General features: G+C 34.7%; 2 protein-coding genes across 8 annotated transcripts in view; one reads left to right on the top strand and one right to left on the bottom strand.

Moving 5' to 3' along the window:
- Positions 1-627: 627 nt before the first annotated feature.
- Positions 628-9,408, top strand: SYCP3 (synaptonemal complex protein 3). Of its 4 annotated transcripts, none has more exons than XM_047868084.1 (9): positions 628-712; positions 1,561-1,710; positions 2,218-2,284; positions 2,429-2,463; positions 2,737-2,854; positions 3,703-3,802; positions 6,238-6,336; positions 9,041-9,145; positions 9,277-9,408. In XM_047868084.1, the coding sequence occupies exons 2-9, from the start codon at positions 1,578-1,580 to the stop codon at positions 9,328-9,330; spliced, it is 711 nt and encodes a 236-aa protein (XP_047724040.1). In that variant the 5' UTR covers positions 628-712; positions 1,561-1,577; the 3' UTR covers positions 9,331-9,408. The 4 variants fall into 4 exon arrangements, with proteins under 4 accessions (XP_047724040.1, XP_047724039.1, XP_047724042.1 ...); XM_047868083.1 differs by having other exon boundaries at positions 633-712; positions 1,565-1,710; XM_047868085.1 differs by lacking the exon at positions 628-712 and adding an exon at positions 784-805.
- The window catches only part of CHPT1 (choline phosphotransferase 1), a 35,753-nt gene continuing 18,226 nt past the window's right edge, over positions 9,183-26,709 (bottom strand). The window contains exons 4-9 of one of the 4 annotated variants that reach the window (XR_007154172.1): positions 21,450-21,534; positions 18,695-18,826; positions 15,119-15,277; positions 14,545-14,670; positions 11,994-12,193; positions 9,183-9,356 (exon numbers count right to left, since the gene is read on the bottom strand). Coding sequence is in view for 3 of the 4 variants with exons in the window: in XM_047868082.1 (XP_047724038.1) it covers positions 10,726-10,815; positions 12,083-12,193; positions 14,545-14,670; positions 15,119-15,277; positions 18,695-18,826; positions 21,450-21,534 (703 nt within the window). In the remaining variant the exon portion in view is untranslated. Of the gene's footprint in view, positions 10,816-11,993; positions 12,194-14,544; positions 14,671-15,118; positions 15,278-18,694; positions 18,827-21,449; positions 21,535-26,709 lie in introns of all 4 variants that reach the window. The other 3 variants (XM_047868082.1, XM_047868080.1, XM_047868081.1) reach the window with 3 other exon arrangements.

Below are 26,709 nucleotides of genomic sequence, written 5' to 3'. Positions count from 1 at the left end.
TGAAAGCAATCCACATGTCCATGGAATGAACTATGGAGCACTGAGTCACAATAAAATACTATACTGCAGTGAAAATGAAAGAACTATGGCTACACCTAATAATATAGATTCTCTTAGTGACCTAATGTAAAGAGACGCAGAATATTACAAAGAATACGGTACAATTTTTTCTTTTTTTTGTATGGCCCAAACGCAAACAAAACCAAGCAAGTTTAACGGCACATATGAAAGGCAACAAAATAAGAAAACAGGAGGATGAAGATTTACACAAAATTTGGGATAATTAAAAAAAAAAAATCTCTGAAAGGGGAATGGTGGGGGATGGGATGGTAAGGCAATCCTGAAGAAATTCCAAGGGTTCTGGTAAAATTCTACTTCACAAATGACATGGTGTTTAACCATGTTTCATTACTTACATATTCTTCTGCAATTTTCAAATGCTACAAAAATTTGAAACTTAAATTAAAAATCAAAACTAGAAAAGAACATACCTCAACCATACTAGACTCGCAGGCTACCGCCCGCAAGGCACTCTGGGTCAGCAGTCTCGTGGTCAGTTGCCCGTGGGGGCGGAACCTGTGGCCTTCTATAGGCATGCGCGCTACCACCAGCCAATCAGCGACGCCCCCAGACGAGGGTCGCTTGGCTTTTCTCCCGCGGGAATTCTGAGTTGCCTCAGAAGAACGTCGCTACAGCCAAGCGGATACCTCAGGTGAGGTGCTGGGTTGTAGGATGCTGGAATGGCAGGGACACCCGTAGAAAGACCTGTATCTGTGGTCATCGGCCATTGGGGGTTTTTCCAGGGGTGAGGAGGGGAAGATTTTGTCTAGCGCGGGAGAAGGAGCCAGGGGCTACTCTTAATTTGTGAGGCAAATCTTTCCGACTGGCACTACCTGGGTGGGGCCTCTGACGGGAAAATCGAGTCCGTGAACTTCATCGAGGGCAGGGCCTTGAGCAGGCTAGGGCCAGGTGGAAAGCCGCGGGCTGAGTGGGTTCTGACAGGTCTCGAGACCCTGAGCAAATTTATCTCTGGGGAGGAGGTGGGCCTTCGTCTGTGGGCGCATCCCTCCCTCGTCCCCGCCCCAAACCCGTCAGAAACAATTAAAATGAACCGAGGGCGTCTCTTCGTTTGTCCTCGATGTCTGTGTTGTGAAAAATCTTAGGTGGAATTGTTATTTTCCGAGGCACAGATTGCAGAACGTTTTTATTTTGTATTTATTTTGCTGTAAACTCATTTTGGGGCATGCTCACGACCGATCCTGTCAACAACTACAATTTCGCTCTGTGACTGAAATGCACAAACTAGATTTGCCCGAATTTAGCCAGAATCCGGCAGAAGCGGGACTAAAATTCAGATCTCAGTCCTCAGGTGCAAACTCACCGTCGACGCTGTCTTTATCTTCTTTGTTAACTTTCGGGCCGACAGATTAAGTGAGGAGATTCCCCATATGTTATTCACCTAAGATAATCTTTATTTGATAGCGCTAATTTTGAAATTTACCGGTTTACTTAAATGGTGTCTTTGGACTCAGAAGGTTTGAGAGACTTATTTTTTAAAAGTCAGAAAACAACCAAATATGGTGCCATCTGGAAGAAAGCATACAGGGAAATCTGGGAAGACATCAGTGGAGGATCAGGTCGTAAGAGCCTATGACTTTGAGAAAGAAGATAAAAAGGATCTGAGTGGTTCAGAGGAGGATGTCACTGAAGGTACAGTATATCTAACATTGTTGGCAGTGACCATGTCCTGTACTTCACTTGTTTTGAATGCACTACATTTTAAACGATAATAAAACTTTATTTGTAAAGCATTTTGATGTGCTTCATGTTTCTCATTTGGAGTTAGAAAAGCTTACACAGCATCTCTTGCCTTTACAGTCATTATTCTCCAGATGTCTGATTGATTGGTAAATAAAATATATAACATTTATGGCATAAATAAATATAATATATAAAAATAAGTAAGTACAAACCTGGCCTATTATGACATTAAGACGGGAAGACTTGCAAAATTGTTCCTATAAAATGGTCATGGATCCTGATCTAATTGCATCCAAACTGCAGAGAAAATACTGTGTTTATATGTCTGCTTTAAACAGTAATGTTGGCAAAAAATCCTAAAAGGCCTCAAAATTAAGATACTACACCATGAAAAATTACCATGAAAAATGGCATACTTAGTTTTGAAAATATTTTTCTTTCTTATTGTCAATGCAGGGAAGACTCCAGTAATTGATAAGCACGGGAAGAAAAGGACTTCTGCAGGAATATTTGAAGATATGGGGTGATGTGCTCAAAATAATTTTTGCCTGTTATATAAAGTACTTTAAGAAAAGTCTACTTGGTTGTCCAGCAACTATTGTGTGTAAAATACTGGGTGTGTGATATTTTGATCCTTAATTAAAAGCTTTTTGATGTAATTTCACAGGGGTGAAGTACAAAATATGCTGGAAAGATTTGGAGGTATGTTTTAGGAGATATCTATTTTTCATGTTTAGCTTTTTTAAATCATCTCTAAATTAAAAAATTTAGTTAGGAAAGTCAGAATCGGGATAGTAATAGCTGAAAGTTTTCTTAGAAAAAAAGTCTTGCTTTTTAATATTCTACTTTAAGATTTAATTTTAAATGTCTTTCCAAAACTGTTGAACCAACTGTACCCCTATTTAATTTGAACATGTGGCAACAAAATAATTTTCATCAACATTAAGTTTTAATAAGTATTTATTTTCAATAAAGCTGACATTAACAAGGCTCTCCTTGCCAAGAGAAAAAGACTAGAAATGTATACCAAAGCTTCTCTCAAGACTAGTAACCAGAAAATTGAACATGTTTGGAAAACCCAACAAGAACAAAGGTAAGGTTGTTGGTTTTCACAGACACAATGTTTGTATCATTTCTTAGTATCCATTGGTGCAAATTATGAAAAATACTATCATTTTCTATTTATTGGTGTCTCTAGTAAAAAATATATTTGGCTTTACTTTTCTCTAAGTCCTTTCTTTAGTCTTATAACCGTACTCCTTCATAGACTTGAGATGATTTCCTAGAAATCAGTGATTATCTTTTTCTCCATTTAAATAACCATTGAGTTTTTTTTTACTATCAAGGTTATTTATATTCATTCTATAAATTCACAGACTGAATAAAAAGTAAATGTCATCTAAATTATGAGTCTTGTGATAGTTACCTATTTAACAATGTAGAAAAAGATCAATCTTATTGTAAATAATCTGTATATTTTAGCTGATGGCTTAATGTTACTATTTACGAAATCATTGTCATACCAAAATGGGGAAAAATTAAGTGAAATATTTCTATTTGGAAATCTTATATGATAAACATAGTAACTTCATTGAATCTGTTTATCATATCAGAAACTATATTCAGTTGGAGAAAATGAGAAATAAACTGCATGGAGATAACATGAAGTTTTCTGGAAAATTTGTATATATAATAAAACTTCCATAGATTTTAAGAACTAAAGCATACAAGAGGGATTTTCTGTCAGCTGGTTAGGAAAATAAATACTTCTAGAATCAGCATAAATCATTATTTTACTTTTTGTTTTCACATCTGAAAATTTAAGTAGCCATTATTTCCTTCCTTTATTGTAGTATTAATTATGTCAAATCAGTTTTGTTTTGAATGTTTTTTTCTATTATTGGTCTGAAATATGATAATACTCATTCTTATGTTTTACAGGCAGAAGCTTAATCAAGAGTATTCTCAGCAATTTCTGGCTTTGTTTCATCAGTGGGATATAGATGTGCAGAAAGCTGAGGAACAAGAAGAAAAACTAGCTGTTAGTATCACACTTAGTTTTATAATTAATCTATTATAACCAAGTGTCAAGTAGGAAGGGAGAGCCTAGCTGTGTAGTAGATCCGTAACACTCAGCTGGGTTTCACTTCCCATGCTGGCTATGTGTTTTGGCCCTGCTGAACGGTAAACCAGAGAATTATGGGTACACACCGTATTTATAAAAGCTGTTGTTCCTGTATTGGTTGTGATTCTTGCAGTTCCAAGTGACAGAAATTGTCAAGGTACAAAAAACATTATTGGTTTATATAAAAGAAGTCCAGGAGTAGTTTGGTTTCAGGCATAGCAGGATGGGTATAAGGAAGGATTGTTTACATAGTGTCATTTGGGCTGTGTCTCCAACTCTTAATAGGCTCTTTCAGTGTGGTAAGCAAGATAGCTTCTTGCATTTGTAAACTTGCTACAGGTTTAGTAACCTCAGTGAATTAAAATAGACTTTCTCAATAATTTGCAGAAAGAAAAGTCCATTGGAGGAATATCATTGATCTAGTTTGGATTATTTGCCCATTCCTGAATGAGTCATTATGGTTAAAACATGGTTTACTTTTAATGACTAGACTGTTGTTACATGCCCATCTTTATAGGAGATGGAAGTGAGCCCCTCCCATATATAACTATGTTAACTATCCTTGTATTCTTTCATTTATAAAATTATCACACATTTCTTATTTAAGAGCTAAGGTACTATTCATATTAAATAATCTTAAGGGTTGGTTGATCAGCTCAGTTTTAGAAATGTTAATATGAAACAACCAAGGGGATGTGTTGAGTAGGCCATTGCTATATGAGTCTGGAGTTCTGGAAAGAGACATGAGTTGAACTTACAAAGTTGGGAATTCTCAACATAAATACATCATTTAACCATGAAATTGGATAAAATCACCAAGGGAGCAATTGTAAATGTGAAAGAGAAGTAAGTCTAAGAACTGAGCTCTGGAATAGGTACTTCAGTGTTTAGAGTTCAAGAAGATGAGGGAGAACCAGTACAGGAGACTGAGAATGAGTGGCCTAATAGGTAGAAAAAAAGACTCCAAGTGAAGTCAAGAAAGCCTTTGAAGAGAGAGGATAAACTTTGTCATATGCTACTTATAGGCCACATAGGGTGGATTTGGCAATGTGGAGGTTGTTGGTGTTCTTGATCAGAATGATTTGGTAGAAAAGAGAGTACAAAAAGTTGACTGGAATGAGAATAAGAGAGAATAGGAAAGATAGAAATGGGGTGGTAGCCTGAGTAGAAAAGGAATAGTGTGTGGTTTTTTGTTTAAGAATGGAGAAAGAGCAACATGTTTGTGTGCTGATAAGAATAATCTTGAGAAAAAATAAGGAATTGAAAGAGGGGGACAATTGCTAAATTCTTTAGAATGGTTGGGACATGTGAAAAAGTTGGCTGTAGCAGAGAACAAGGATAGTTCATCCTTAAAAATAGGAAATAAGGTAGAGTATGTGAACACAGATAGATGTAGTTGTGTAGGTAGATATGGTGATGGGGACCAAAGTTCTTTTTGGATTACTTCTATTTATTTAGTGAAATAATTAAGGTCATTGGATGGTAGAAAAGAAGTTGCTTTTTGAAGTCAAATGAGAAGGTATAAAATACTTTCCTGAAGAGTGGGCCAGTGAATAGACTAGGAAAATGTAATTTCCAAGTAGCGTTAAGAACCAATTTAGGCTAGTGATCACAGTGGTCATGATTTAAAGTGAGACCTGCCAGCATATAAGTGTGGGGTTTTCTGAAGTCATGACCAGCTACAGACAGGGTAGCTGGAAAGTTGAATTTAAAGAGTTCAGAGTAGTATCTAACACATGGTTACTATGAAGTTTGCTACTGTTAATACTATGTAGAGGTTGCAGATACTGGCAATTACAACATCTAGGATATGAGTATGTGCATGAATGGCTAAAGTAGAATGGGAGACAAAAAAACCATTGGTGGAAAGTAGGCCAAGAAACTGAAAAATCAAAATTATTGGAAGGATTAGCCAGGGTGATACTGAAAGTACCAAGAATTAAAACATATTTTGTGTATTAAGTGTTCCTACTCAATGGCTGTTAGGTTTATTACATTATTGTTGTATATGGTGGTGAACTTGGTAATAATAGTTAAAATAGTGTTGATTAATTTTTTTAATGTTTATTTTTGAGAGAGGGGCACAGAGAGAAAGGGAGACAGAGAATCCGAGGCCGGTTCCATCCAGGTTCTGAGCTGTCAGCATAAAGTGAGATGCAGGGCTCAAACTCACGGGCCATGAAATCATGACCTGAACTGAAGTCGGATGCTTAACCGACTGAGTCACCCAGGTGCCCCTTAAAACAGTGTTGATTCAAAAACTATACCTTTTAAACTTAATGCAGAATTATTTTTTGTTAAATTTTAAATTTTATCCAAATTGTTATAATTTTTTTCTTTTACATTTGTAGAACCTGTTTCGACAGCAACAAAAGGCTTTTCAACAATCTAGAATTGTTCAGAACCAGAGACTGAAAACAATTAGACAGTTATATGAGCAGTTCATAAAGGTCTGTTGTATTTGGTTATGTAATACATTCTTATATAACATTATATTTGGAAATAGAAGATAATTTTTTCCTTCTAAGTTTAAGGGAAAAATTTTGCTTACATATTTTAAATTCTTACTTTCCATTTTGTTACAAGTGTTAAATATATTTTCATTTCAAGACTCTAATGTTATAGTGGGGATTATTAAAAACAGGAAATGGTGAATTGGGAATTTTACCTAAATGTACATATTATGCATAAAATTCATACTTTATTAACTTTAGTAATAGTTCTATCTTAACTAAAAATAGAATGTCCATTAATTATTTTAGGTAGTCTTTTACTTGTCTTTGTATCTCTAGTATTTGCTAAATAGAAAGTACCCAATTGAAAATGAGGAATATCTTATTTTTTACTGTATTATATATGTGCTTTATGGTATATATGCTTTTAGGATTATTACAGTGACTAAAAATAGCTTTATATGCCATCTTATAATCGTAAGAGATGGCTCATAGAATAGAATGAAAAAGCCAGTTGATTAAAAATTTGTGGATTGAGAATTAGCTGACACATATGCATATTAGCAAATTGTGGTTTGTGGCATTGCCCTCTTATTCATGCAGATACATATTTTTTTAGTATCAGTTCATAGGAGTTCATTGGAATCCTGCATGTACTTTTTTTTTTTTTTGATGTGGGGGATTCTTTTAGATAATCTTGTTCAAATATTAAAATGTCACCCCTTTTAAAGGAATTGGGATGCTCTGAATAAACTAGCAAAATAGTTTAAAACAATTATTTTTAAAGAAGTTTAATATGTATGTACACCAAAGTTATTTTTAAAAGTGTTTCCAATCAGGCGCACCTTGGTGGCTCAGTTGGTTGAGTGTCTGACTTTGGCTTAGGTCATGATCTCATGGTTCAGTTTGTGAGTTCAAGGCCCACATCGGGCTCCCTGCTGTCATCGTGGAGTATGCTTTGGATCCTCTGTCCCCCTCTCTCTGCCCCCGTCCCAATTGCACTCTCTCAAAAATAAATACATGTTTTTTAAAAAAAGATCCCAATCAGCTTGCTTTAATGCACTCTAAAAACCATTTGCTAATTGGTAAAAGTAGATGAAGTACTAGATTTTTAAAAAATCTTATCACTAAATGTTACACTTAGATTAGAAATTTTAGTATTATATTTGATTCCTACATCTCCCTTATTCTTCACATCCATTTATTAGTAGGTCCTGTAATTTTTGCTTCTGCAGTGGTTCTTTCTCTCAATTCCCAGTGCTACTATCCTAGTTTACAACCTCATCATTCTTTGCTTATACTATTAAACCTCAACTGATCTTTCTGTTCTTCAAACTACCCTTCATAGGTCTGTCATACTATCTTCCTAAAACATCTTTTCCCTCCTGAAAAAGTCAGTAACTTCTCATTTTCAATTCTTAGGTATTCAAGATCTCCCTCCCACCCCAGCCCATAATGTTATCTTCTTTTTATGCTTCAATTACTACATTTGTCTGGTAATTCCCACTCCTCCAGATAATTGCTTTCTCTGAACTCACTCACTATATACTTCCATTATGCTTATGCCCTTGCCCTAAAATACTTTTACTTTTTCTTTCTCTATTGAAATTGCATGCTTTTGACAACTAAATTGGAATTAATCGTGTATTTTCTACTACATAGCCATAGCAAGTTGCATTTCCATTCCTGTTACAAAATTTTGCATTGTTTATATGTTTCTTCTTACTGTGATAAGAGCGTGATCATGTATTATTATTTCTAAATTTTTCCATACACTTAATATAGTACTTTTTATATAGTAGGAGTTAAGATCACTGTTTGTTAGATGAATAGTAAAGATTTATAACATAATTTGTTTCTCATAAATTGAAAAAAGTATATTATAGATCATTTTATTCCTTCTAATAAATTCACACCCCACTATTAGTCATAATAATATAATAACATAACTACCTGATATTTTGAAAGCTTATTAGAAATTTTAAAAATTATGGTATTCTTTTTTTTGGTTCTATTTTGACCTTAACAGCTCATTAACTTGTTATTTTGAGTAAAATACACTACTGTCGTACCTCCTATAATAACCTTTGATCCCTGTCTGATGCTTTTTATTCCTTTAGTGCATGTCTTGGTTTCTTCTATTACTTAGAAAATTTTTATTTAGATAAATAGTGCACATTATTTAAATATCCTACCTTTAAAAATTTTTTTTTAAAGTTTATTTATGTTGAGAGAGAGTATGAGCATGAGCAGAGGAGGAGAAAGAGAGGGAGAGAGAATCTCAAGCAGGCTCTGTGCTGCCAGTGCAAAGCCCAACATGGTACTCAAACTCATGAACTGTGAGATCATGACCTGAGCCGAAATCAAGATGGGATGCTTAACCAACTCAGCAACCCAGGCACCGCTTTAATTTTTTTTTTTTAATGTTTATTTTTGAGAGAGAGAGCACGAGTAGGGGCGGGGCAGAGAGTGAGGGAGACATAGAATCTGAAGCAGTCTCCAGGCTCTGAGTTGTCAGCACAAGAGGCCGATGCAGGGCTCAAACCCACTGACTGCAAGATTGTGACCTGAGCCAAGTTGGACACTTAACCGACTGAGCCACCCAGGCACCCCTGAAGATCCTACTTTTGAATAGTAATTATACAAGTTTAGAATCTGAGATGAAAAGTGGTGGTAACTGAACTAGCCTTTTGCGTTTTAGAGTATGGAGGACTTGGAAAAGAATCATGATAATCTACTTACGGGCGCACAAAATGAACTTAGAAAAGAAATGGCTTTGTTGCAAAAAAAAATTATGATGGAAACTGTAAGTCACTATATTTTAAATTGAGAAAAAATAAGGATTAATGCAAGCACTGAAATATTTTATTTGCTGAAATATGTATAACACTTATCTAAAAATTAAACAAATGTTTAATATTTCCTTTCACATAACAGCAGCAGCAAGAGATGGCAAGTGTTCGAAAGTCTCTTCAATCCATGTTATTCTGATGACTCTTTGAAGGAAGAACTTGAACCTAAATGATATGATACAATTATAACATTAGCTAAGAAGAATGTAATTGTTTAGAGTGGTTTAAAAATTCTAGTTTAAAATAATACATTGTGTTAATCTTTAGCTTCAGTGCAAGAACCCCTTTCTGTTAACCTTCACATAAAGCTGAACAGTTATGTGAGTAGTAGCAATTCCTAAATTATATATACTAAGCCTTCAGTTCTTTAATAGTAATTGTGAATTTTTCTTTTTAACACTTGTCAATTTTTAGCAATAAAAATGATTTAATTTCAGGTTTTGGCTTCAGTCTGCATTAGTACCAAAAGGTAGAAAGCACAAGCATAAAAGGTTAAATTGTTCTTCCTTAAGAAAAAATGTACAAAATCTATGTTATATATACATCCTATCATGTATACTCAGTAAGTTGCACAACCAATTCTAATGAAATTAAGATTTCAAAAAAAAATCTATTCTATTGACTTATAAAATTTATTAAAAGAAACCTAAGTTTGTGTTCAGAAATAAACTGCTAAAAACTATTAAGAAAACCAAACAAGATCTATAAATAATCAGTTTTAAGACGTGGATTTGTGAATATGTCATTTCCACAAAAACATCAAAATGCCATTTAATTGGATTTGGTCCACAATTAAATGACACATGCCCTTAGTAACGATTAAACGTATATCTAACATACTTAATTACTTATGGTTTAAATGCTTCACATCTGTCTTTAAGTTACCTAGAAAATATTTTGTTTTTCAGTTTTAATATTCAGTAAATATATAGAAGTTTGATTACATTCATTTCCAAACGAACAGTTGATTTTATAGCTTGTCTCTAAAAATACGCATTTTTTAAACATAGCATAACATATGAAACACTTGATTTAATAAATATTAAATTGTTTCACATTTGTTTGAAATAAGTTAAACTTCCTATTTTTTGCTGAAATTGCTTTCATTGAATCAGTCAAAACAAAAATATGCCCTTAGAGGAAAAGGAGTGATTCTCTCCTGTTTTTCCATGTTTTAAATTCTAATTTTTACCCCTATTACCCACTTTTACCTTAGTTAAGATTTTCCAAGCCTAAAAAATAAGCCCATACTGATTCTCTTTTTCTAGCTGTGATAAGTTATACAAGAAAAAATTAATGATTATCTAAGGAGACAGTTCCAATTTTTTTTTTGCATTTTGTAAAGGACTTCCTTTTTAAGCCAAAGTTGGAATGTAAATCTTAAGTACTATTCAAACACTTTAAAAAGTCCTATCCAAACACTTTAAAAAGTTTACCAATAGTTAGAGGCAAAATAAGTACTCCAGAGTGATTTCTATGTACTTAATTTACATATTTTTTTCCTTTTAAAGAATAATCCCCTTTCACTATTTTTTCAATATACCTTTTTATTGTCTAAGACACAGTATGTGTTCATTACTCCTTTAATTTTGATTATTTCATCGTATGGCTTAAGGTCTATAGACTGTTGGACAAAATTAAAAATAAGGTAAGATGGGAGTGTGAATCACAACAATCCTTGTAATAGTTCTAATTTTCATAATGAGCAACATAAATGCTTTTAAGTGAGAGTGGAAAGATAATCAGTACATAATGTATTTAGTGGTGGGACAACTGATATTTATATCATCTCCCTATCATGAGCCCATGTGTATTTGAGGTTAATTTTGCTGAAATTTTAAAGGGAAGATATTGCCATGTTTTCATAAATTACTAATTTTCTTATGTCAACTGTGCTTTAGCTGCTGTTTAATGATTCATAAAAGGGAATGTTTAAAGTCCACTTTTTTGTGAAAATTAATTTTAACTCAGAATATCAAGGAATGTATAAAGATTCATTTGTTTTCTGAACTGGTAAGACAAATTCCTTTTAGTAAATACAAATTATAGAAAATTCCAGTAGCCCATTTAAATTCTAGTTGCAAGCATTTCTTTTTATACAACAGTAATTAACATACCTCTTTTGAAAAATGGCTAATTAAAAAAAATCATAACATCATTTGACTCAATAATTACAGTATTACAATCCATGAACTTATATGGTATTATGAACTCATTTGTCAATTTTTAGCAATTAAAGTAAGCATTGCCCTTAATATGGCTAAAATCCTTTAAGTCCTAAATTTTTTTTTAATTTTTTTTTTTTTTAAGCGTTTATCCATTATTGAGAGACAGACACAGAGCATGAGCAGGGAAGGGGTAGAGAGAGGGTGAGACACAGAATCCAAAGTAGGCTCCAGGCTCTGAGCTGTCAGCACAGAGCCGGATGCGGAGCTCGAACTCACAAACTGCGAGATCATGACCCAAGCCGAAGTCAGTTGCCTCACCAATTGAACCATCCAGGCGCCCAAGTCCTAAATTTTTATGTAATCCCTTAGCAATGAAAACCCAAAGTATCTGATAAAGATTTCTGAGATAAAGAGACTCATCTTTAGAACCACAGTGGTTTACTTTCTTATCCTCAGAAAATTGAAATTTCTTTCTTTGGCTTTCTTTTTAACTAATATATTGTAATACTCTGGTAATACCTGTGATCAAAAATGTCGATATACAGTGAGGGCTTTACAACTGAAATAAACATAATGGAATCTACAGGACTTAATGTTTTACATTCAAATATAACCTTATTTATTGTATACTAGCCTCCTGCAAAGGGGAATTTCCTTCACTCATAGGTTCCCCTAACTGCTTCTCCTCTTTTCCTTGGGCTATTAGTCAATATGCTTGTGAACCTGTTCAGGTGCTTCATGACATGAAGTCTTGAAGATATTTAGATGAAGGTGTCTTGAAATTTGCAGGCACAAAGCACTAAAGTACATCATCATATCAAATGAAGAAATGACCTTTGGAAGCAAAAAAAAAAAAAAAAAAAGGATTAGGGCCTATCTTTTCTGAAGCAGCAGTTATTTTTCTGTCCCATTCCCTACCCCACCCCCCCAGAATCTCAAACCTTAACCTAAATCCTTCAACGAGAAAATTACATTTTAGAGTACTTTCATATATTTCATATTTGGACCTCACTATAATCCTCTGGAACATGCAGGATATTTCACAGTTATAAAAACAGGCTCAGAATGGTAAAAGGCCTAGACAAAAATACAAAAGCTGGAAAGTAACAGAACTTGTCTTCTGACTCCACATTCTTTCAATTTTATGCTATGCAACAAAGTCATAAATTTTCTATTAGAAGGGACTATTAGTCACTTAATAAAATCATCCCATCATATACATTTCTTTTTCCTTTGAGATGGTTTTAAGAAATAAAGGCCTGGAAAAGACACAATAGTTGAGGAGAGGTATATACAAAATTGTGTTGAATACAAAATTAAGGAGAAAGGCACACTCTAAAAAGTTTATCAGAGACCAGGGGCAAATGCTTCCTTTCAGAGAAAGGAGGCTCACAGCTCTGCCCTGGAGAGAGAATTCTCACCCATGAGGGGAAAATCTCCCATATCATTTACTTGAAAAGTTCTGTCTGACCGTTTTGTCTCTGAAGCAAGGACCTTATGTTTTTGTTTGGTCCACAACCAAACTATATGTCATCATATAGTGTTTTTTGTTGTTTTTTAATTGTGATCAACATAGTGTTTTGGAGAAAAGTTCAATTTGCCTTCATCACCATAATCTCTACCAGTGGCATAAACCAGGCCAACTCATGACAAAATAAGTACCTGAATTTTTTTTTTTTTTTTTTTTTTTAAAGTAGGCTCCATGCCCAATGTGGGGCTTGAACTCACAACCCTTAGATCAACAGTTTCATGCTCTACTGACTGCGCCAGCCAGGCACCTGGTTCTTGAATTTTTAACACCTGATGTTTTAATTACATTAACAATTCCATTTGGCAATGTATATTTAACTTTAGTAAAAGAAACCCTACATTGAATTTTTGGATATTTTGAGTAATTACCCCCTATTTTTAAAATTTAGATTGTTTTGGAGCCCTAAAAATATGTATAGTGGATAGCAAATTAAAGAAAATTATTCTGATTTTTGAACACTTTTTAGACTATTGCCTGAAAAACTTCTGAGGATTAAGATTTACATCTCACTACCATTTAAAAAATGAAAGATTTTTGAATGGACCATGAATGGGTATTAAGCTATTTACTCCAGAAAAAAAATAATACTGTAGAACATAGTATAAGGATCATCAGATGTACTATGGTCCATGCACAGAACAGATAATATTTTAATGCTTAAATCTAACAAATACAGTAAATTATTCAAATTACCAAGAGATTCACTGAAGGATTTCTTTTAGCACACTTTAATATGTGTTTATGTATCACTAACAATTAGGCGAAAGTCACGGAGGTCCAGAGGTAGGGGAAAATACAGCAAAGTTGTTCAGAACCACTATTAACTGAAGACCATAAAGACAATATCTCAATAAAATAAAAAACTGAATAATGCTCCCTTTATCCATGTTTGTGATTAAGGTGTTAACAATAGTGATTTTCTTCAGATGGCTAGAGCTTCTCTCTTAAGCACCATAATTCTATGTTTTATAATCATTTTGAATAGAAACTAATATATGTATTACGTATATACCATTTTCTTAAGTAGAATGTAGACAATGAGAATTTAACCTTTGCTTGATGAATCATCATAATTGATATAAATTATGCACTGTCCTCATGAGGCATACAGGTACATCAGGTTGCCTAATTCTAGCACAAAATGGTCCCAGAATCCCATACTTGGTAATACTGTCTTTTCTATTTTGTTTCTTCACTATTAGCTGACAGTTCTTGATGCAATAAGTGCCCACATTTGCTAACACTAACTCCATCTAATTTACCAGTTACCTGCTATAAGCTCGGTATAATTCTAACAAGCTTGATTAAGTAAAAGTCAGACACTTAATAAGTATTTGCAGTTCTCTGGGCAGAGTGAAATCATTTTTGACATCTTTGTATTGTTTTTGGTAGGGGAGAAAAATATATTTTTAAGGTACACAGTTGTGTTTTTAAAGATTTAAGTTGTTGGAAGCCTGATCTCCAGATAATGTGGGCCATTTCTATACACACACAAAAATGATTCACGGCTTAAAAGGAGTATATTTTTAATATTCAGAAACATTTACAGTATACACAGTGAGGCTATCTGCTATCTCACTGAAATGACTCTTAAGCATAGGGTTATCCGACATCTATTAAGAATAAATAAAAATCTTAGCAGAAAAGAACTTACCATTGCTATCCAAAGAACAACATATTCGTCTATAAAATTATTAAAGTATTGGTCTAAAAATAAAAGACCTGGGCCAAAAAAGACAGTGTCTTGAAGATACAGTTCACTTTTGGTCATGTGAGCTATCTATAAAAAAGTAAACAAAATAATTTCACTATTAAGTTTTAAATATTTTAGCTTTTACTTTTCAGGACAGAATCATAACTTTAATTCACTATTAAGACAAAGATAAAGAGACCATTTAATCTCACATTTGATCCGGAAATAACTAAAACTTCTCAAATTCATGACTAGGTAGCTCGTTAAAGTTCCCAATATTTAAATTCCTTGATATCAAAAAGTTATAGTTGATAATTACAGCTAAACAGATAATTAAAAGACTTACCATACAGAAAGGAAATTATCTCCCTGAATATAACATTAACTCATTCACAGTTTTACTTAGAACATGAATAGCTATTTATTGTAATGATAACATCATTAAAAACCTAACCATTGTATGGAATACTTTCCAGCTTTGTATTTGAGGACCAAGTACACTATTTACACCATGAAATATAAATTAATTTCTTACCACCAATTTTTGTGAGACTTTAGCAAAGACACATCCAAACATCAGGGTATAAAGGCAAGGATGCTTTTCAAACACATTAGTTGCTGACTTTTTATAGATCATTATTGCCAATATAATAATTATTCCTATGTGGAGTCCAGGTGACAAAACACTAGTGCCCTAAGGGATAAATCAGAAAATCAGCATTATATTTTAGCACTACATTTATCACAGTGCAAACATTTTCTGAATATCTATTTTGTGTTAAGAATTAGAGACCTAATGGGGCACCTGGGTGGCGCAGTCGGTTAAGCGTCCGACTTCAGCCAGGTCACGATCTTGCGGTCCGTGAGTTCGAGCCCCGCGTCAGGCTCTGGGCTGATGGCTCAGAGCCTGGAGCCTATTTCGGATTCTGTGTCTCCCTCTCTCTCTGCCCCTCCCCCGTTCATGCTCTGTCTCTCTCTGTCCCAAAAATAAATAAAAACGTTGAAAAAAAAATTAAAAAAAAAAAGAATTAAGAGACCTAAAGAAGGGAGAATGATGTCCATGGCCTAAAGGACTATGTAGATCTTAACTGTGCCTTCAAACTTCCACAAAACTATAGGGTTACAAAGAGGTAATATAGTGCCACAGATGTTTGATTTCAGTTTTATATACACCACACATTTTAAACTAACAACCACTAAAAAGTAACAATATGATCTATTCTATACAAAATTTTACTATGCTGAAGGCATAGTAAAAATCCAACATTTGGATTGCTAAATTAACATATTTTTGTCCAGATACTGGAATAAAGCTTAGCCTGCCATTTTTATTATTTATTTTTTTAACATTTTGTTTTTTAAATTTTTAAATTTATTTTTGAGAGAGAGACAGAGCATGAGTGGGGGAGGGGCAAAGAGAGAGGGAGACACAGAATCTGAAGCAGACTCCAGGTTCTGATGTCAGCACAGAGCCCGACACAGGGCTCGAACCCACGAACCATGAGATCATGACCTGAGCCGAAGGCAGACTCTTAACTGACTGAGTCACCCAGGCGCCCCAAGATTTTATTTTTAAATAATCTCTACATCTAACATGGGTCTCAAATTTATAACCCTGAGATCAAGAGTCACATGCTTGATTGAGATAGCCAGGCATCCCAACCTACCAATTTTAAAAAATATTTTAACCACTGATTAGGAAGAGTTTAATTCTGCCCTGGTCTCTCTATATACCAACACCTCCCACCCTCACCTTTTTTTGCATTTAGACTGCAAATGTCTTCTTGTGTAACACTGTAAATCCAGCCCATTACATTTTTACATATGTGAATCAGGATTCTCTCAGTACTGCTTATCCTAAACAAAATTTAGACTAAAAAAAATAGTGCATTTATCTGTATTATGGTTCTGTGGATTTTATTCAAGAAAATCTGCTGCTAAAACCATCGGAAAAGCACCAGTTTAAGAGTTAGAAATCAACCACTTCTTAGCCATAGTGTTTGATTTTTTATCTTCCTTCAAAATATAATCAATTATTTCTTAATAAAATATTCTCTAAAGTAGACATTGGTCCTGACTAAATCTTATTTTCTTTAGTGGAATTCACGTTCCAGGTAGTACTCTATCATCCATGGTCAAGCAACAAGTATTCGTAAGTACCTCATGCACAGTGCTGTCCTGAGATCAACTGAAGAAAACACTTCATAAAACGACAAATTAATTTTTCCAAACATATCAGGACTTATGTATCTATATGATTTATATTTTGGTTTTGAATTATGTACATAATATGTATTCATAAATATTGATAATTTATGAATTATGTGGATTCCTTTGAAATTGTCTTGAGAGCTAGTTTATAAGTCATTTAAGAGAATGAGACTTTTTTTTTTACTAAAAATGTCATATTTCACGTTTACTACTCTTATTTATTAAATCTGGCTCCATATCACTTTCTTTTTTTTTCTTAAAATCAAATCTATCCTGAAAGGACAGAAATTTTGAACTACAATACCAAGGAAATCAAGGAGAGTAAGTTACAGCTCAAATGATTCTAAAAAGGCATTCCAACAATGTTTTGACAGAAGATGACGTCTTCTGTCCTACTGGACTAAGTACTTATCTTCTTAGGTTGTTTGTTTGTTTTTTTAATGTTTATTAATTTCTTTTGAAAGATAGAAAGAGAGAGATAGGGAGAATCCCAAGAAGGCTCTGCACTGCCAGTGCAGACTTGGCCTTGATTCCATGAACCACTGTGAGATCATGACCTGAGCGGAAATCAAGAGCCAAAGGCTTAACCAACTGAGTCACCCAGGTGCCCCTTTATCATCTTATGTTTATCTTAAAGATGACAATATGGCTTTTTAAAAACATAAATATTGTATTTGCTTAAAAAGCTGGCAGGAATTCTGACCCTTTCCCACATAAAAGCACTGAAGTTTAAAAAATATATATATAAATAAATACATGGGGTGCCTAGGTGGCTCAGTTGGTTAAGCGTCCAACTTCGGCTCAGGTCATGATCTCATGGTTTGTGAGTTCAAGCCCCGCGTCAGGCTCTGCATTGACAGCTCAGAGCCTGGAACCTGCTTCAGATTCTGTGTCTCCCTCTCTCTCTGCCCCTCCCTGCTCACGTTGTCTCTCTCTGTCAAAAAATGAATAAACATTAAAAAACATTAAAAAAATAAATAAATACAAAAGTATTATAGTATGAGCAAAGGGGATGGGGAAAAATAGTTACAGAGAGGGAGGGAGGCAAACCACAAGAGACTCTTAAATACAGAGAACAAACTGAGGGTGGACAGAGGGGTGGGGAAGAGGGAAAACGGGTGATGGGCATTGAGGAGGGCACTTGTTGGGATGAGCACTAGGTGTTATACAGAAGCCAATATGATGATAAATTATATTTAAAAAAATGTAAAAAAACAGAAACACACGGTGTACCTATTCAACTTAAGAATTAAGGTTTGAAATTTTACCTTTTAAAATATTAGAATAATTTTTAAAATTTTTTAATGTTTATTTTTGAGAGAGAGAGAGAGAGCACAAGTGGGGGAGGGGCAGAGAGAGAGAAAGACACAGAATCTGAAGCAGGATCCAGGCTCTGAGCTGTCAGCACAGAGCCTGATGGGCTCAAACCAACAAACCGTGAGATCGTGACCTGAGCCGGTCAGACGTTCAACTGACTGAGCCACCCCGCCGCTCCAATAGTAGAATAATTTTTAAAAATAAATTTTAGTGAAATTTCACTAAAATTTACTTGAGTAATAAATTGCCCTGTATGTGAAGCCATGACCTTTGGCAACTTTCCTGCTATTAAATCAGGAACTCATTCCCTGAGAATGGAAATTCTTAATTATGCCCAGTAATGAGACAGTAGATGATTAAATAGAATGTCAGAAAAGTCTACAAGAAAAAGGCTTCAGAAAAGAGGAAAAATGCTTTATTGGTTAATATGTTTTAAAGTGCTTTTGTATTACATGCTTAAAAAGAAAGATAGTTCCCTTCCCTGTTCTTGGAACACCAGCATATTTTTAGTATTTCTGTATCTGGTTAATAATAAAATTTAGAATAAAATTAGTAATAAATGATGATGAAATTAGTATCTTACTGCTATAGTGGATCCATTCTTGCCAACACCACCATGGAGGATAACATTGAAATAATTTGAACAGGAAAATATTGCTCCACCTACTACTCCAAGAACTGGAAAGATCTTCAATTTTATTTCTAGAATGGGTATCTTTAGGGGTAGAGGAAAGAAACAAATCATTAAGAAAATAGAATTTATTTTCCTGTTAAATAGTAAAGAAACATTATCATATGGCCCTGTATAATAGGCTATCCTTTTTCTTGTATAAGCAAGCCTTAACTCCTAGATGTAGCCTGAAGTGGTCACTTTTCTTTTAGTGGTTTTATTCATTAAGTGAAAAATGAATCCACCAAATTCAGGGAAGTCTACTTACATAACTGTGATGAAATATTTAATCTCATAAGCCTTCATCTGATTTAAACATGAAAAATGATAGTTCACTTGAATTTAGTACCTCTAAAAGGTAGCATCACAGGAAAAGTCAGACACCATGATCTGCATCATGAATGTGACAAATATCACAGTGTGTGTGCATGCAAGAATTTTGTGTAGTTAATATCCAGGATTAAATCTCTAACAGTATATTTACCTGTTGGTCAATTTGCTGTTCAAGAAAACTTCCAAAGGCAGCAAAGGATTTAAAAAACAGTAACAATAAATTGCCAAAAGCTATAGGCTAATGTGTTTTGAAAATAGACTGAAATTTATACTAACATTTGTGGAAACTACAGATGAACAAATTTAGAAAATCTACATCTAAAATAAGTATTCTTGTTGGTAAGAATAAGCAGGTGTGCTTTCTTCCTATGGTATTGTCAAAACATTGAATGAAATGATTTTAAGATTAAATTAAATTCTTCCCCATTGTAACTAAATCAGAATTAAATTTAAGACAACCACATCTGACTTAATAAATAACCCAACTGCCTCTAGGTCAACATTCACCTTTTTACAGGAACCAGCTGGGCAGCTAACATAAAAGACACATCGCATCCCTCTAGTATATTTGAGAGGCCTGTAGTGGCATATCCTTGATTCTATCATTCTTACAGGATGAGAAGGAATATGAATGTCTCGGGAAATGTACCACTACTTAAAAATATGCTCCAAGTCTGAGCCCAGTGTTATGATCTGTAGCTGGCAATTCTGAAATTAACTGCCTTAGAGAAATCTTACTGTTTTTTTAATAGACTTAATTTTTAGAGCAACTTTAGATTCATGAACAAAATTGTATGAAAAATACATAAAGTCCCCATATACTCTCTACCCTCAACCCCCAGGGTATCCCCTACTATCAACATTCCCCACCAGAGTGTTAACATTTGTTATAATACATGAACCTATCCTGACACATTATTACTCAAAGTCCGTAGCTTCCATTACAGTTTACTCTTGGTGGTATATACATTCCATGAGTTTGGACAAATGCATGACAGATATCCACCATTATAGTATCATGCCAGAATAGTTTCACTGCCCTAAAAATCCCCTGTGCTTTTTCTATTAGCCCTCCTTCTCCAGTAACCTCTGGCAACTGCTGCTTTTCACTGTCTCCATCATTTTGCCTTTTCCAGAATGTCATATCGTTAGAATCATACAATATGCAGCCACCTTTGCAGATGGTTTCTTTTGCTAAGTAATATGCACTTGAGGTCCCTCCATGTCTTTTCATGTCTTGATAGTGCTTTCTTTTTAACACTGAATAATATTCCATTGCCTGCATGTACCATAATTTATCCATTCACCTACTGAAGGACATCTTGATTGCTTCCAAGTTTTGGCAATTATGAATAAAGCCGCTGTAAACATCCATGTTCAGGTTTTTGTGTGGACATAAGTTTTCCGCTTATTTGGGTAAATATCAAGGAGCACAGTCGCTGGATCCTATGGTAAGAGTATGTTTAGTTTTGTATCTCTTACTATTTTTACCGGAGGTATATATATATCTATGAGTGACTAAAAACCTAGAGTCTGGAATTTGATTTCTTAATTCCAGTACTTACTAGCTATGTGTCCTTGGAGTAATTGCTTAATCATTCTAAAACTTATTTATACAACAAAATAATGATAGTATCTATTTCATGTATTGTACCGAGGGTCACAGTGATGGTAAACTGTGGGAACATAAGGTGTTCAGTAAATGTTATTTGTTAGCTATTGATATTATCCTTCTTATTCTTAACTATATGGGCATGAGGTTGTGAGTCAGCCATTGTTATGGACTTAGGTTGTAAAGATAGAATCATTTATTTCTTCATAAATTCTCTTTCTATGCAAAGCATGAATTTATCCCAGTGGCCTCCTGAGAGTCAACTTTTACCAAAACACTGAGGCCAACCAAGCAGAAAATAAAAACACTCCTTAATATGGGAAACTTTACCTCATAGTAGATTATAAAAAATGCAAATTATTAACTTTTATTTCCTGATATTGAGGGACAAGTTTCAAACATGAAATATTTTACTGAATTTACTCTTTCATATATCTGTTTTATGAGATAAATTTTAGTATGGAAAAGGTAGTTCAACTAGCGTGTTAAATTTTGTATTAGGGCAATGGGGTCATTTTCTTCTATGTGATAATATATTCGTGCATAGGGAAAAATGCCATAATAAGGTATATAGGGATAGTAAAATTACAAAATGAAGGAAAAAAGGTTAAGAAGTGGTATGACTAGTAACTACAATGTGAAGAATTTCTAAAGAAAATTAACAATGCATTTTCCTAAATATTTGTAAAGTACTTAAATATAAATTTAAATATTCAGATTTACCGTATAGTCCCACATTGTTGCTCCTCCAAGTGTAGATAATATAAAGACGATCACTAAAGCTACCTGAATTTCAGTTACATCCACTCTAAAGAGGAAGCACAAAGAATAGAAAAGATGTTTGTAAATAAAATTCCCGAATATGAAGATCAGTTAACCATATGTTAAATATCAAATATGTTAGAATCTTTATAAGTTTAGCTTATTTGTACCTTTAGGTCTATCACTGAATTATCAATTCACACTGTTGAACTGAGCACACTGAACAGTATGTGCTCATATACAGGTAAACATTAGGATATGCATGGGGGAGGGAAAGCTTGTATATCATGTATAAAATTGCTGAGAGCAGTTATCATTGAAATTACAGAAGGATTTTACTTTCTACTTCATGTACTTCTGTAACATTTGAAGTTTTAAATAACAATCATGTATTAGTCTTGTAATGAGGAAAAATTAGAATAATATAAAAACAACCAGGTAACTTAGGACAAATTCTTAAACACCCAAGTGAATTTCACTTAAAAAGTAGGGAAAATTCTGGGGCGCCTGGGTGGCGCAGTTGGTTAAGCGTCTGACTTCAGCCAGGTCACGATCTCGCGGTCCGTGAGTTCGAGCCCCGCGTCAGGCTCTGGGCTGATGGCTCAGAGCCTGGAGCCTGTTTCCGATTCTGTGTCTCCCTCTCTCTCTGCCCCTCCCCCGTTCATGCTCTGTCTCTCTCTGTCCCAAAAATAAATAAACGTTGAAAAAAAAAAAAAGTAGGGAAAATTCAAACAGCTGTCCTAATATTAGGTTACTAATAGTCATTATAGTTTTTTGGTTTCCACAGACATTTTCCCCTACATGGACATGTTAAGTTTAAAAAAAAAAACAAAAAAACAAAAAACAAAACTCCACTAAACCAACCAACATCAGTCTCTAGTCTGCATTCTCTGAAGCTACTGACCCCTCTTCTCCTTTGCTCCATAAACAGACTAACTGAAAAGTGGTCTACATTTGTAATTTCCTTCTCTTCATATTTGCTGCTTTTTTACTGTCATCTGGTTTTTGGCCCCATTCTCTAAAATTGTTTAAGGTAAACAATGACTTTCACTTGATCGAATCTAAGGGATACATTTCAGTTAATATCTTGGGTAACTTCTCTGCAGTCTTTAAATGCTCTCTCTTGATTCTCTTGCCTTGCTAGAAACTCTTCTCATGCTCTTTCCTAGACTGCTGCTTCTTCCACATCTGAAATGCTACCATTTCCATAATTACATCTTTTCTCCTTTTAGATTTTCTGAACGATTTTATCTATACTTAGATTACCATCTATAGGCTAAGGACCTCAAAATTCCTATCTCCAAATTCACATCGTTTTTTCTAAGCTCCAGGTTTCTATATCTGTCTACCTACCTGACATCTCTGCTTGGATGCCCTTGAGTCTTCAGATGCTACGGGAATACTTACTGCTCAGCAAATATAAGACATGTAGCGTGGTCGATTAGATGATAAATTAAAACCAGGCAGGGAAGAAGACTTCCACACTAAGTTACTTGGGGGCAGTTAAGAGGAGAAGGTGAACTGAACATCAACCCACAAAGAAAAGGAAAATATAAAAATGGTAGCCAGTTTTTTTGTTTTTTTGGTAAGATCAGTGGCAGGCAAATCAAGGCCTCCAGGCTGCGTAGAGAAATAGTCAAGTTGGCTCAAAAATGTAAACATAATAGTATAACATGTAGTATTTTGTAGAGTAAAAAGAAGTACTAACACTGAGCATCTATTGTGAGTCTTATGAGCTATAAATTATTCCAATAAATTATTTTTTGTAAAGGGAAACTGAAATGATTTTTCCATGCCTGTACTGGAACAGCTGACAATTGCCATAGGAAAATGAGTTCATAGCCAAGCTCTCTTCCCACTATACTTACGACTCATACCAGAGTTCTGTGCTCTTTTCCAGTAACAGGGGTAGAATTACACTAAATTATCCATAATTTCCCCAGGGTATGACTAGTGACCAGAAGCAACTAGGAAAGATGGCAGGGATTATAGAATAAATTTTCTCTCAATGAACTAAATGACACATACGAGGATTGAGCTAGAAACCCGGGTTTCACATATGCATCATCATATCACAGATTTTATATTAAACCCAAAGTTTCATTCTCCCTTAATGACAGTTCTTGAGTCTAGAAACAAGAAAGCTGAAAGAATATGATAAAAAGAGAGAATCACTCACCAAATACTCAAATATTTGAACTATGAAGAAAGAGTTGAAGCTTGAGAAATATATTATGCCTAATATATTTAAATAAAAGAATATTCTGTATAACAGTTTACAACGAGAACTCATTAATGGGTCCAAGTTTTTAAAATTTGGATCCAAAAAAATACTAAAAAACCAAGAAAGATGGACCCTGGGGATATTGTGTAAGTATATTCTTAATCCCCAAACTGTTATCATGAAGGACAGTCTACAACAGTGCTATTGAAAGTGTGGTCTAGGGTTAGTTACCAGTCTGCAAGGAGTGAAGGGGAGAAATTGAGACTAAGCATTTAAAAACTTCCGTGGTAATTTGACAGAGTAATTTTGCATTTGTTAAGTTAAATGAAATATTGAGGATGGTATTTTGTAAGCCTGTTTTGTTTTTTAGTTTTTAATTGCATGTTATTAGTCCACCATGGATGGAGGGTAGGGGTAGAAACTAGTCCTTTACCGTAATTTTTTTGACAAATGAACCTAATACCATATAGAAATCCTCATGCTTTTGAAATAAAAAAATTAACACCATGTCTAAATGTTCACATGTAAATAACAAAATAGGACACAATACAACTGAACATTGGACATGGTTTAGGATTTAAGATTAAGCTTTAAGCATTGCTCTATTGAATTACACAAAATTGGGGCGCCTGGGTGGCGCAGTCGGTTAAGCGTCCGACTTCAGCCAGGTCACGATCTCGCGGTCCGTGAGTTCGAGCCCCGCGTCAGGCTCTGGGCTGATGGCTCAGAGCCTGGAGCCTGTTTCCGATTCTGTGTCTCCCTCTCTCTCTGCCCCTCCCCCGTCCATGCTCTGTCTCTCTCTGTCCCAAAAAATAAATAAACGTTGAATTACATAAAATATTTGCTACAGGAGAGCAAATGTGCTATAAATAAGATATGCCTTATCCCACAAGACAAGCATTAGTACAGAGACAGATTTTAACTGTAAGTCTATATTGTGCTAAGGAAAACACTAACTAATGTGCCACTGACTAAAAAAATCTTTAAGAGTTAAAAATTATAGTTAAAAATACTTATTAACATTTTATAGTTTAAATGATCTAATTCAAGGTAACAAATTCATATTTGCACTGAAACCCACATATTTTTAAATAACAATGAAAACAGCCACAAGTAGAATAGCATTTACATTTCTCTTCTATATTCCAATAATATAAATACTATAAAAATTAAGTCTCTGAATAGATGAATGGATAAAGAAGATATGAGATAAACACACACACAAGAATATTATTCAGCCATAAAAAAGAAGGAAATCTTTGGACTTCAAGCTGTATTACAAAGCTGTAATCATCAAGACAGTATGGTACTGGCACAAAAACAGATACTCAGATCAACGGAACAGAATAGAAAACCCAGAAATGGACCCACAAACATACGGCCAATTAATCTTTGACAAAGCAGGAAAGAATATCCAATGGAATAAAGACAGTCTCTTCAGCAAGTGGTGCTGGGAAAACTGGACAACAACATGCAGAACAATGAACCTGGACCACTTTCTTACACCAGACAAAAAAATAAACTCAAAATGGATGAAAGACCTCAATGTAAGACAGGAAGCCATCAAAATACTCGAGGAGAAAGCAGGAAAAACCTCTTTGACCTTGGCTGCAGCAACTTCTTACACAAAAAGAAGGAAATCTTGCCATCTGCCATAACATAAATGGAGCTAGAGGGTAAAATGCTAAGTGAAAGAAGTCAGCCAGAGAAAGAGAGATACCATATGATTCCGCTCATATGTAGAATTTAAGAAATAAAACAAATGAGCAAACTAAAAAAGAGACAAACCAAAAAAGGACTCAATTAAAGAGAACAAACTGATGGTTACCAGAGGGAAGGATGGTGGGGGGATGGGTGATATAGGTGATGGGGATTAAAAAGTACATCATGATTTGTTTATTTCAGAAGACCATGGGGGAGGGGAAGGGGGAAAAAAGACTTACAGAGAGGGAGGGAAACAAACCATAAGAGACTCTTAAATACTGAGAACAAACTGAGGGTTGATGGGGGTGGGGGAGAGGGGAAAGTAGGTGATGGGCATTGAGGAAGGCACCTGTTGGGATGAACACTGGGTGTTGCATGGAAACCAATTTGACAATAAATTATATATATATTTTTTAATTTTTTTTCAACGTTTTTATTTATTTTTGGGACAGAGAGAGACAGAGCATGAACAGGGGAGGGGCAGAGAGAGAGGGAGACACAGAATCGGAAACAGGCTCCAGGCTCCGAGCCATCAGCCCAGAGCCTGACGCGGGGCTCGAACTCACGGACCGCGAGATCGTGACCTGGCTGAAGTCGGACGCTTAACCGACTGCGCCACCCAGGCGCCCCTAAATTATATTTTTTAAAAAAAGTACATGATGGGCACTAATGTACAGAATTGCTGAATCACTATATATCATGTGCCTTAACTAATATAACACTATATGTTAACTATGTTGAAATTAAAATTAAAAAAAAAAATTAAGTCTCTCAGTGACAAATTTTCAGGAAATCCATCCTAGCCAACAGACCATTGATACTGGCACAGTTTGTAAACATTTCTAAAGGCATGATGTGCTACATATAGACCCTTTTTGTAATGTTAAGCTGAACCATCATCCTACTCAATGCTCCATGATATTTTTACTTTGACCAAATGATAAACTATAGTGCCTAGGATCTCTGCAATCCAGTGTTAGTATTTTATTTATCTTCTTTTATGTGTGTGTATATATATATATATTTTACATTTATTTTTGAAAGAGAGAGACACACACACAGAGTAAGCAGGGGAGGAGAAGGGAGAGAGGGAGACACAGAATCAGAAACAGGCTCCAGGCTCTGAGCTGTCAGCACAGAGCCTAACATGGGGCTTGAACTCACAGACTGCAAGATCATGACCTGAGCTGAAGTCCAGACACTTAACTGACTGAGCCACCCAGTCACCCCTGTTTATTTTGAGAGAGACAGTGACAGCATGAATGGGGAAAGGGAAGAAAGAGGGAGAGAGAA

The sequence above is a fragment of the Prionailurus viverrinus genome, chromosome B4 (assembly GCF_022837055.1).
Source record: "Prionailurus viverrinus isolate Anna chromosome B4, UM_Priviv_1.0, whole genome shotgun sequence".
Classification (NCBI taxonomy): Eukaryota; Metazoa; Chordata; class Mammalia; order Carnivora; family Felidae; genus Prionailurus; species Prionailurus viverrinus.
Note: the sequence above shows the minus strand (reverse complement) of the source record. Positions and strands in the feature narration are given on the sequence as shown.